We start from the raw sequence: 12,486 nt of genomic DNA, 5'->3' as shown, positions 1-12,486 counted from the left end.
TTCTTGTTTAAGCTAAGTTCAGCCCATTCAGAGTGAACAAGATGCCATCGCATTCTGAAATTCAGAAAATTATCAACCTGCACTGGAAAACAATTGAAAATGAACGAAGAGACAATATGTTCTACAATTAATTGAATGGGAGGGGAGGGGAAGTGGAGGGGGGGGGGAGAAGGGAGGGAGAAAACCAGCATGGCATCTATACAAGGTGCTATCTGCCTACAGGTTTATGCTTACACAGCCTTTCTTACCATAGTATATTCAAATAGAAAATAAAAATTCATCTGTTGAGGTCCTATCCATTCTATGTATAAAATCTAAATTCTTGTTTTTTTTTTTTGTTATTTTTTTTTTTAACTTTTTTCTTTCTTTCATTTCTTTATCATTACAATGCACACAGAAGTGAGGACAAAAGAAGATTAAACATGTACATATATGTATGGATATTATTATTGTGTTCTTAAAAAAAAAAAAAAATAAATAAAAAAAGAGAGAGAAAGTCATGTAAGACCATCACAATACTCATAATTAACTCACAACGTGCAATGATGGCTGGGGGACGCGGCCGATGACCTTTAATTATACAAAAAAAAATTTCCAAGCTCTTTTCTTCCTGCCGTTCTCTCATTTCCTGACATTCACTCTTCATCTCTGTCTCCTTGCCAGTGACGCGTTTCTTGAAGCGGCTCCGCATGCATATACATTATCTATCCTTTCATCTTCCCCCTCCTCTTCCTTTTCCAACTCTTTGCCAGTGGCGATGCATATCTCCAAGCATTTTTTTTTTCTTGTTTTTTTTTTTTTTTGTTTTGTTTTTGCAAGCATGCATTCATTTACTTCATTTTATCTAATATACTTTATTCAGTTCTTTTTTTTTTTAAAGTTTATCACAAAAAGGCATGCTTTGGGGCATACCCAAACCCAACGAGTCTCAGATTAGCAGCGGCATGAAACAGCACCAGTTAAAATGCCTGTAGAATCAAGCAACCTTAAAGACCTTGGTCCATCCTCGGAAAATACTGTATGCATGCTTGAACGGCATACCATTCCAAAACGAGGAATCTATGAGCTTTTGTGTTCTTTTTCTAATCCTTTTAAAATCTTCTTTTTTTTTAATATCTATATGAATTCACACACATATACACACTCACAGACACGCTTCATCTTTTTGATTTTTATTCTCGAGATAAAAATTAAGAAAAAAAATGAAGATGGGATCGAAAATGACAAAGAAAATGTGAACACCATGCTATTCATACATCTGATATGTGTCGAAGGTCTTCAATTTTGAAAGAGAGCGAAAGAAAAGAGAGAAGAATTTCACAACAAAGAAAATCTTGAGTTCAAAAATCAGTCACTATCTGGTTTCCAGTATTTATACAACTACATATTCAAAATGAAAAAAAAAAGTGAAAAAGAGAAAGACAAAAAAAATAAAAAACAATCACCACCAACAACAACAATCTGTCATCACTTTACACACTGTATAAAGTCGAGAGAAGAGATTTTTCATCCATTGTTTCCTGTCCACCAGCACCAAATGTGTCTGTTAGCTGTTCTATTCCTTTTTTTTATCCCTTCTGTTTGTGACATTGTCTATAATCAGAGAGAGTTTTTTTTTTAAATCTAAAAGACAAAAGTTCAATGTGTATATATATGGTGTTTTCCAGTATATCTCTTCTTGCTGGTTTGTCATTTCAAAAGCTTCAAACTTTAAGAAAAATTGAGTCACTGCAAGTGTGCACTTTTCTCCTTTATTTTTTTCTTTCTTTCTTTTCTTTTTCAGTTTCTCATTCATAACTAATTATCAAAGTCTTTATCATCTGTCACCTTGAGAGACACCACATTACGAAGACAGAAATGTTGTCTGCTTCTACTAAAAATACTGATATAAAAAAAATTATTACCAACTAACACTCCTCAAAAAATAATAGTAATCAAGCACTGTTTATAATAATGATATCAATAAAAAAAAATCATTATTATATCATATCAGTCATTTCACCAACTACAATACCAATCATGTCAATAATACTACTAATAATACCAATATCAAAATCAATAATAACCATACCAATAATCATGATAATAATGATGATAATAATCATAATAAAAATTGCAATAATAATATAACAAGAGCAATAATAATACATACTTCTAATACAACTACAACTACCAATAAAATAACCACAATAGTAGTAACAATGATAGCACTTTCTCATCCAGCACTGCATCGCCACAGTCAAATGAATGCCAAGGTCACATGCCTCCCAAGAAATACCCCCACAGAGCCACTGTATTCGCACCATCGCCATCATGACTCGTCAATCACAATACGAGGAAAGGGGAAAAAAAAAAAATAATAAAATAATAATAATAATAAAAAAGTAAGAGAAGAAGAAGAAGAAAAAAATGGAAAGCAAATCACACTTTCCCCCCTTCTATTTTTTGTCTTTCTTCCTTTCTTTCTTTCTTTCTTTCTTTTACCCTTTCCTTACAAACAAAATCATTCAAAATAATCCTATTTTACACAATGTCCATTCTCTACTGCTTCATCTACTTCAACCAAGATAATCTTTTGTCCATTATCATAAAGCTTTTTTCTGACTTTCTTTCTTTTTTCCTCCCCTCTTTCTTTCCATCATTTTATTGTATAATTTCTCTTTCTATCCTTCACTAAAAGGGCTAGAGCACTCCCGTCTCGTCCATTAATGGCAACGACGCCGTGTCCATTCCATCATCCTTCTTGTGTCCCCTCTCGTATATATCTAAATTGCTTCCTGCAAGGGAGAGTGAAAACAGGGGATTTAGTGGCTGGTTTTAGCTGAAATGGCAGTTCTGTTGAGAGATCAGGAATGCATTAGTGCAAATCTGTTACAAGGTTCTGCTACTGGGTTAGGGATATTAGCTTAGTTCTGTTACAAGATTTGTTATGGGATTAGTGATGTGTTTTGTTGTGTAATCAGTGGCATCTTAGTCTATTAAACTGGGGTTCCAATAATCTTATCTGACTGAAATCATATTTCAGGCAGGAAAAATCATTACCTTGGCCAGTCCTATGCACACTATTGGCAGAAATACGGGAGACTAACCCAAAACTATTTCTTGCTAAGATCCCAAAAATAATTTTGTGAACAATGAGGATCTACAGTGTATGAATACCTTAGAAATCTGTTAAATATTACTAAGCATTTATAACACTAATCAAACCCTTTTGAAACCATCCTAGACATGCTTAGCCTTGGGAAGTAATTGCAATGTACCCCACCTCCCCCCCAAAAAAAGGGGAAAAAAGGGGGGAGGGCGGGTTGGCAGCCAAAAGTAACTCGCAGATTCTGGCTAGGCCTAGGTAGCAGAACCTGGCCCTGAGAGATCCTGATGCATGTTAAGTGTGTATTGCCAAGTGAAGGATTAGGTGTAGGATTTCTTCAACATGATACTGAAGGTTTCACAGGTTAGGAGAAATGGATGGAAGGTTACCTTTGCTTTTGCTGGCTCTCTTAACTGGGTAATATTCCTTGTGGGAGAGAACTGGATGGCTTAGTTTAATAGAAGTTTTTAGTTAAGGTGTTTTCCTGGTTAGGACAATTAATTAAGGTTTGGTTATGATGATGAAGTGATTGAGGTTCCTAGTTTAGTATGACAGTTTTTTATTTTTTATTAAGTTAAACTGATTATGGTTTTTAGGTTGTGTAAAATAGAGTATGAGGATCTACTGGTTAGGATAACTGTGGAATTCTGGTAATTCTAAATACATATGCTAGATATAAATTTAGTGCTTCTGATTTGTAAGAAATAAGTTGATACTATCAGTGTGAATATACTAAAGTAATAAAACACAAGTTATTGGATAGGTCTCCTAAACCTTTAGATACAAGCTAGTAATCTTTCTACAATCTAAATAAAAGTGAAGAAGAAAAAGTTTATATATGAACAAAACAAAAATGGCAGATTGTCCAAGATCGGCCTTGGCGACAGAACTTAAACCAAAGTAACAAGTAAGATCTATAAATACCAGAGTATAACACTCTTCCTCCGACTCACCCGATTGTTTACGATTTTTTGACGATCTTTCTTCTGGTATGAATGCAGCCACCAGCAGTGCACAGATAACCATTAGAGCACCAAAGACAAATGGTGGGCCAGGCACCAGCTTTGGGCTACTGGTGACGTGGTGGGAGGTGCCGTTCCCAGAGGCTGAGCTGTTGGGCTGAAAAGGCAAGAACACAATAATAAAACTTGTATCAATTGTATCCAAGGCCTAATTCAGATGGGGGTAGGGTCTAATTCTTAATCGTAGTAATATAACTTGGAATAAGCTAAACAAATTTTCAAAGTATATCTATGATAATATAATTTTGAACAGCATGACCTTCAACTGATATTCCAATCCAATAATGATGAACAAATTATTAAATGTGGTGATTCTAAATATCACTTGGGACACACAAATCACAAACAACCCAATCTTTGAAGAAATGACAGACAAGAAACAAGCTTTCACAAAAGGTCATATGAACTACTTACTCTCTGCTCTCCACCTTCTGCCTTGTCTATATTTAGATCCATTTGGAAGAGATAGAATATGAAGCCGAAGACTGCGGGGCCGAGACCAGAGCAAAGGCCTCTCATCCCGGTAATGATCCCCTGCACGACTCCTGCAACATGTGAGAAAGGGAGGAATTAGCATGTTCACTGGAGAGTCTATTGGAGGGTTTAGTCATGGACGAGACTTGAATGTCTTGCCTGTCTATGGAGACAAATCGTAAAAGGGAGAATCAGGTTTTGAGAAAGAAAACAAGTGGAAGCACAAACATGAAGATAAAAATCAAAATATCAATAAATCTTAAAACATTAATAAAGTTGAAAAGAGATGAAGCATTAATGGGTAACAGGGGTGCTGCAAGATAAACTGAAGTGATAAAGATGAGTGGAAATAGCACATTGTTCAGAATGAATTAAAATGACTTAGTCAGGGAACTCACATGTTCTGGCACACGAGACAGGGAGCAATTACTAAGCTTTTGAGATGATTTGTGGAATGATCTGATCATTGCCTTGGGGAGATAATGTAGTATGGAAGGAGATGAAGAGGTAATGGGAGAGATGGAATGTATAAGAAATGTGAAAAAAGAAGAATGAGCAAAAACGGGAGAGAGGGGGGAGGATGAATACAGTAAAAAAAGAGAAATGAGTGAGAAATAATCTATAAGACAGAATAACACACAATCATGGGAGCAGTAAAACAACAAAAATAACAGTAGTAATAATAAAATAATGATAATAACAAAGACGCATTTAACCTGTACCACCATTTGAAATACATTATACATAGTTACATCAATAAGAAGCTTCAACCACTGTAAATCAGTACTCCCACCATACCTTGCTTATCAACATCAGAATGAGTGCTGACATAGGCACTAATGGCTGGGTAGGTGATGGAAGATACAGCTGCTAGAAGACCCGCTGCCCACATCATCCACATCTTTGAGCCAAAGCCGTACCACATGAGCTGGAGCATCTCAAATACGAGGCCCACCTGCAAGTTGTTAGAAGGTGTTACCAGAGTTGTTAAGACACATTATGGAAATACACTGTTAGAATCATTCATATCTGAAACCCAGGGTCCATCTGGAAGAATGTAGTGAATAAACAAAGGAATTCATTACAAAAACAATACAAAAACACAGTTATGACATAGCATAGCAATACCAAAGGACAAAACAAAATGTATAAATTAATTATTTGGAAACTTTACTTTTGACAAACATATTATTAAACAAACTTAAACAATATCTATTCTCATCACTCTTAATAATCCCTGGGAAAAAACATTCACAAAAGATAACAGACCCTTCTCCCCTCCTTCTTCTCCACCTCTTCTTCTTCCTTGTCCTTATCCTCCTCCTCCTTCTTGTGTAATATACTTTCCCTAATAAAAGAACCCACATTCCTAGCAACCATATCAGTAAAAAAGAAACTGAAAGGACCAGTAATCTATACAGACACCCCAAAAGACCTATCAGAGATCGGAGGCTGACAACAAACTGTAACAACTCGGTTCTTTTTCCTGCAGCATCAGCCCGAGCATAAACAAATGTTCATCCTGCGAGTTCTCTCTGGGAAGATGCTAACTTTATCCACAAGGGAAAACACAGCGGGGAAAATACCTAGTTGGCACATGGAGCGGAGTCGTATCTTCTTTTTAATATTTCCTTTTGGCTGAGAGTCCTACATTTACCACAGATACCTAATGATACTCAATCGTTTTATATTTCAAAAAACTTTTTTCGACTAATATAAAACAAAAGAACTTGAAAAACAATGACTTACTATTATATGAACTATTAGAGAGAATCCACAACTTGAAAATAAAAGTAAACAAAAAGAACTCAAGGAAAGTAATGAGGCAAGCACTTACCATAATAACATGTTTGTTTGACAGCTGCTTCATGAGCAGACTCAGCAACGCGGTCTGTGCGACAACGGAGAGGATGCCCACCACAGCAATGAATGTTGCAACCATTGGTGCAGTGAAATCCATAACCTGTTAAGAGAGAATGTACACATTTTTTAGTATCACCTTAGTATGTATTATGGAGAGACAGAGAGAGAGAAAAAAAATTATCCATAACATTTTGATAATTCAATTACATTTTTTCTGTTATTTTGCTTTGTTATTTTTCTGTTCTGTTAATAATATTTTCCATTAACCATCACTTCCCTTATAATATTTGTCATTTCTAAAATCTGCATTAAAGACAGATCCATAAAAGTTGCGACAATAGTAATACCAATCAAACTCACAAAAATAACTACAACAATAATCATGAACAAAAAATCACTTTTAAAAAATTCCTAAAAACAATATCAAGCCTACATAACATTAAATAAAAAAAAAACAATATTTCATTCACAAAAAACCTCAGACATGATGCAAGACACCTACCAGGCTGAGGTACACAAAGAAACAGGAGTACTGGCCAGCTTCGGGCAGGTAAGACAGGAGCACTGTCACACTGATGAGAAGGACATTGCGATCTTTGCTCACTTTCCACAAAGCCTGCGATAAAGATAGTAAGTTATTGTTAATGCTACAATTTTCTATAACTGTTATCATTAAATATCATCCATGTTAACAGTACTACCAAAATTGTCAATTCCATTATTGTTATCTTTACTATCATTTTTTCATTGCCATTATTATAATCATCAATATTACCATGATCTTTATTCTTATCATTGTCACTTGTATTCTGCTAAAACACATCAGGCCTGGAACATGTTTATAAATATTTCCTTTTGCCTCTCAATTAGAAAATAAAATAACAGTAAGAGAAAAATAAAGAAAAGATATTGAAAAGTGCTAAAAAAAGGATAAGATATCCAAAGAGACAAGAGAGGAAAGAAGAGAAAAGGCAATAGAACAGGATGAGGATGAGGAGGAGGAGGAGGAGGAGGAATAATAATAAGAAAAAAGAAAGTGACTGATGGGATACATGAGAAAATATTCACAAAAAAAGAAAGTAATAAAAGAAAAAAAGAAAAGAAAGAAAGAAGAAGAAGAAAAAAGAAAAAAAAAAAACCTCAGACAGAAGGAAGAGGGGGAAAATACACAAATCACCCAAGTCCTCACCGAGAAGGGGTCTGCCTGCTCCCACGAGATGTGTGCGCTCCAGGATGAAGATAATCTGAGCTTCTCCGGTAAGGACTCCGGCACGGCAACCAGGATGAAAAAGACGTCCAGCACCGCTATCGCCGTCGCCAAGCCCACTACCAGGTCATCGCTGAACACCTGGACGTGAGGGAAATGTAATTGTTAATTTTTAGAAGTTAGAATAATGATAATAGCAGTAATGATGATGTGGTTGTGATGATACTGAGGATTCTACTAATACCGCTACTATTACTATTGACAACAATGACTATAAAGAGAATAAAATAAAAAGCTTGATGAGCATAACTCTTAATTAATGACAGTAGTAATAATATCAACACTAAAACCAATAATTAACAAGAATCAGCAATTATCCTCCTTGTAACATGATGATGATGATGATGATGATGAAGATCCCATGAATTAAAACAAAAAACATAATAATCAAAAACATGAAGTCAATAAAGAAATGCTAAATAATAAAAATAAGGAAAATCATTTATAACAGAAATGACACACAAATCAAAAGAGAAATAATCATAATCATGATGACAACCAGAAAGAAAACTTATGAAGCACAAATCAAGCCACCGATGAAAAACCTGTAAATCACACATGAGAAGAGAGGAAAAATTATTATTAAAAAAAAAAAAAAAAAAAAAAAAAGGAAAAATTATTAAAAAAAAAAAAAAAAAAAAATTCAATGAGTTCTGAAAGTTTCTGGCCCCACTAATGGTTTACTAAGAGATTTTTCTTTTTTCATTCTCATTGCAACTTCCCTCGCCATATTTCACGACCGCCATTTCACAAACCTGGCCTTTTTTTCTTTTCTTTTTGAGGGGGGAGGGAGGTTTTGAAGAACTATGTTTATGACCATAAGTACATAAGCAATATCTACAAATACACACAATTAAAAGTGTGACCAGCCACCTTCCACACTAGCTCAAAGCCACAAGCATTCCTCTTCCTCCCCCTCCCTCCAACACTCCAAACACTACCAACCCCCTTTTTAATCTCTTTCCCTTCCTTTCATCCTCCTCCTTCCCCTTCTCTCCCTAAAAATGAACATCTCTCCTTTCCCTCCCAATCTTTCCTCCTTTCCTTTTCTTTTCTTCCTCTTTCCTCTCCTCTCCATCCTCCCTTCCATTCCCTTCCCCTCTCTTCTAACTCCTCTCCTCCTCTCGAAACTTACAGTGCCCAGGTACGCCCCGAGCGCCGGGGAGGTGACGAGGCTGGCAGCGAACGTGGCCGAGACCAGGCCGTAGGCACTACTGCGGTCGGTCTCGTCGGTCACGTCGGCCACGTAGGCGAACACGATGCTGAATGTGACGGCGAACACCCCCGACATGCTGATGAGGGCGAAATACCACCTGGGGGACAAAGGACGGTTATTTAAGTGTCCAAATGGGACGATAATTTGAGTAAAATACAAACAACCTAAATAATTAGATAACTACCTAATATCATATATAAATGGAAGATTTCCAATTACTAAAACGCATCCCTGTCATACTCTCAAAATCAGCAATTACATTACATAAACTCAAAAGCAATATAATTACGGTTACACATCAAACGAGAAACGAGAAACCCTTACCATGTGTTGATCTTCATGAACGGGATGGGCAGACATGTAAAGAACACGGTGATGAACAGGAAGAACTTGCGACCCCACAGGTCAGACAAGGCGCCGATCAGGGGGGCACTCAGGAATGACAACAAACCCTGCGAAAGAAGAGTACGGTTGTTAAAAGGCTTTCCCCTGTTATTGTTGTTGTTAGACTATAGGTAAACAAACAAACGTTTGGAGAAACAAATATAGACTTCCAAATAGGCGCAAAGAAATGCGGTGTTTTAAAACTACTACTAACTACTGCTACTGTTGTTGTTGTAGTTCTTGCCGCTTCTGCTATTGTTACAAGACAGCTCGTCCAGCTAGCATATCCTCGTCTTTCTGAACTGCATTTACCTATTTTTTCTGTTAAATTCCAAACAAACTTGCACAGTAGCAGATGGCCCAAGGGCATTCAACTCGCCGCTGCGTCGACAACGGACACAGGCCTCGTCTTTTCATTATAGAATGTACCTTCTGCATATGAGGGTGACTTTCCAAATACGACTTAATCTCAGAACAAACAAAATGACGAAGGACAAGCAGAGATGACACGAGGCGTAAATAAACGAAGGAAAGTTGCCTAAAGTTATTCGTTTCTCAAAAATAAAACTTTCTTATGCCTGAAAAAAGTTTACCTGTGCAACTAATCGACGTAAAAAAAAGAACAATATATAACCAAATAAACAAACTCCAGAAAAAAAATCTGCTTTCATGTACACCAGCGTTCCCATTTTGCATTTATTATTATGATTATCATTACTCATCCGTTTTCTTCTCTCATTTTACAGTCCTTACTACAAAATAATAATAAAAAAAAAAAGCTGCTTATCTTAGTATATCACAAAGGCCTTAAAAAATAACTGGGCTTACGTTCAGCGTTCCAAGATCTCATTTTGTACATATCATTATTATCATTATCACCATTATCCCTATTATTTTTTTTCCCTGGCACTAGAACTCTGAACGAACCTCACTACATAAAACGAGACCATTTAGCAACCAAGCAACAAACTTTCATAAATCACCAAACGGCCGACTCAAATCACAACCAACGTATACACAAACAAACAAACAAACAAAGTCAATTCATCAAACAAACAACCAACCTCCCTCATTATCAACCAAACGACCAATTTCCACTTCCCACCCCACACACCCCCACCAAAAAAAAAAATCACACAACACGCAAACCAGGAAAAAAAAAAATAAATCTCTCTCGATAAAACGGCCGCGGCATCTCGACCTCGCTCGACCTCGTTACTGCAACCCGAACACCCGCTTGTAACGTAACCCATTCAACCGCAGAGGGAAGCGAAGGAAGCACCGGGGTTGAAACTCGATTCCCGTTTTCTTTGATGTCCTTATTGTGATGACGTCAGCTGCGTTCAGTCTCCCCGAATGGACGTCTGAATATAGGGCACCGTGTACGGACACACAAGCACGCAAACAAACACATAATCTTTGCAAATGTTGCTGTAACTTTTATTATTAACATTATTATTAGTATCAATATCATCGTCGTCACTGTTACACACAAACACACACGAGAGCAAGGAAGACGGGCAGGGGAGGGGGGAAGAAGAGGAGGAAGAGGAAGGAAAAAATTGAGATAGATTGAGAGAGAGAGAAAGAGAGAAAGAGAGAAAGAGAGAAAGAGAGAAAGAGAGAAAGAGAGAAAGAGAGAGAGAGAGAGAGAGAGAGAGAGAGAGAGAGAGAGAGAGAGAGAGAGAGAGAGAGAGAGAGAGAGAGAGAGATGGAAATCGAGAAAAAAAGAGAAAGAGAAATAAAGAATTAGAGAAAGAAAGAGAGAGAAAACAGTGAGAGAACAAGAGAGAGAAAACAGTGAGAGAAACAGAAATAGAAACAAAGAACTAAACAAAAACCACCTGAGTAAAAGACAAAAAGACCCCACTCAAACCCCACCCCCCTCAACCCCCCCCCATCCCAACGCCGCAAATCAATTACGGATGACGTCACAACTCAAAGCGTGCTTGCATGCTTGCTCGCTGCCGTCATCCTCCCCCGCCCCCTCCCCACCCCCTTTACCCCTTACTCCACCTGGGCGAAAATGCTATCCCACTGTCTCCTTCCCTTCCTCCTTTCTCTCACTCCTTCCCTTCCTCCTTTCTCTCACTCCTTCCCTTCCTCCTTTCTCTCACTCCTTCCCTTCCTCCTTTCTCTCACTCCTTCCCTTCCTCCTTTCTCTCACTCCTTCCCTTCCTCCTTTCTCTCACTCCTTCCCTTCCTCCTTTCTCTCACTCCTTCCCTTCCTCCTTTCTCTCACTCCTTCCCTTCCTCCTTTCTCTCACTCCTTCCCTTCCTCCTTTCTCTCACTCCTTCCCTTCCCATCTCCTCTTCTCCTTCTGATCTACCTCCGCCTTCTTCTTTTCTACACTTTCCCCTCTCTTCACGCACTCTCTCTTTCTCCTCTCTCCTCTCCTCCCCTTCCCTTACTTTCCCCTTAACCTTTCTCCTCCCCTTCCCCTTTCTTCACACTACTCTCTATAACACACCTACGCCCTCCTCTCCCCTCTCCTCCCCTTTCCTTACTTTTCCCTTCCACTCTCCAGTTCACTTCCCTTCTCTTCACTCTCCCCTATCCTCCCTATGACTCACTCCCTCTCCCCTCTCCCCTCCTCTTCCCTTCCCTTCCCTCCTCTCTTCCCTTCCCTTCCCTCCTCTCTCCCCTTCCCTTCCCTGCCCCCCACATCCCACCTCTCCCCACCTTACCTATGAGTGCCACGTCATATGTTTTCCGCAACACTGCCAATAGTTCCCCTCACCAGTGGAGGGGAAAGAAGAGTTTTCCCCTTTTCGCGGTCATATTTTTAACGGTGGAAAGATGGGAAGGAGAGGGGAAGAGAGGACTAGAGAGGACTGGAGAGGACAGGAGAGAAGAGAAGAGAAGAGAAGAGAAGAGAAGAGAAGAGAAGAGAAGAGAAGAGAAGAGAAGAGAAGAGAAGAGAAGAGAAGAGAAGAGAAGAGAAGAGAAGAGAAGAGAAGAGAGAAGAGAAGAGAAGAGAAGAGAAGAGAAGAGAAGAGAAGAGAAGAGAAGAGAAGAGAAGAGAAGAGAAGAGAAGAGAAGAGAAGAGAAGAGAAGAGAAAGAGAAGAGAAAAGAAAGAAAAGAAAAAGAAAAGAAAAGAAAAGAAAAGAAAAGAGAAGAAAAGAGAAGAGAAGAGAAGAGAGAGAAGAGAAGAGAAGAGAAGAGAAGAG

The 12,486-nt window shown here is 38.0% G+C and overlaps 1 protein-coding gene across 1 annotated transcript; it reads right to left on the bottom strand.

Moving 5' to 3' along the window:
- Positions 1-452: 452 nt before the first annotated feature.
- On the bottom strand, positions 453-9,382 carry LOC125031422 (hippocampus abundant transcript-like protein 1; the record flags this gene model as incomplete). Its single annotated transcript, XM_047622139.1, is given in 9 exon segments — positions 453-2,777; positions 4,042-4,207; positions 4,525-4,655; positions 5,383-5,539; positions 6,422-6,547; positions 6,950-7,063; positions 7,637-7,795; positions 8,850-9,027; positions 9,255-9,382. Coding segments are annotated over 9 exon segments (1,254 nt in total), but the record flags the coding sequence as incomplete, so codon positions are not given.
- Between the last annotated feature and the right edge of the window lie 3,104 nt (positions 9,383-12,486).

Source organism: Penaeus chinensis, chromosome 13 (assembly GCF_019202785.1).
Source record: "Penaeus chinensis breed Huanghai No. 1 chromosome 13, ASM1920278v2, whole genome shotgun sequence".
In the NCBI taxonomy this organism is placed as follows: Eukaryota; Metazoa; Arthropoda; class Malacostraca; order Decapoda; family Penaeidae; genus Penaeus; species Penaeus chinensis.
Note: the sequence above shows the minus strand (reverse complement) of the source record. Positions and strands in the feature narration are given on the sequence as shown.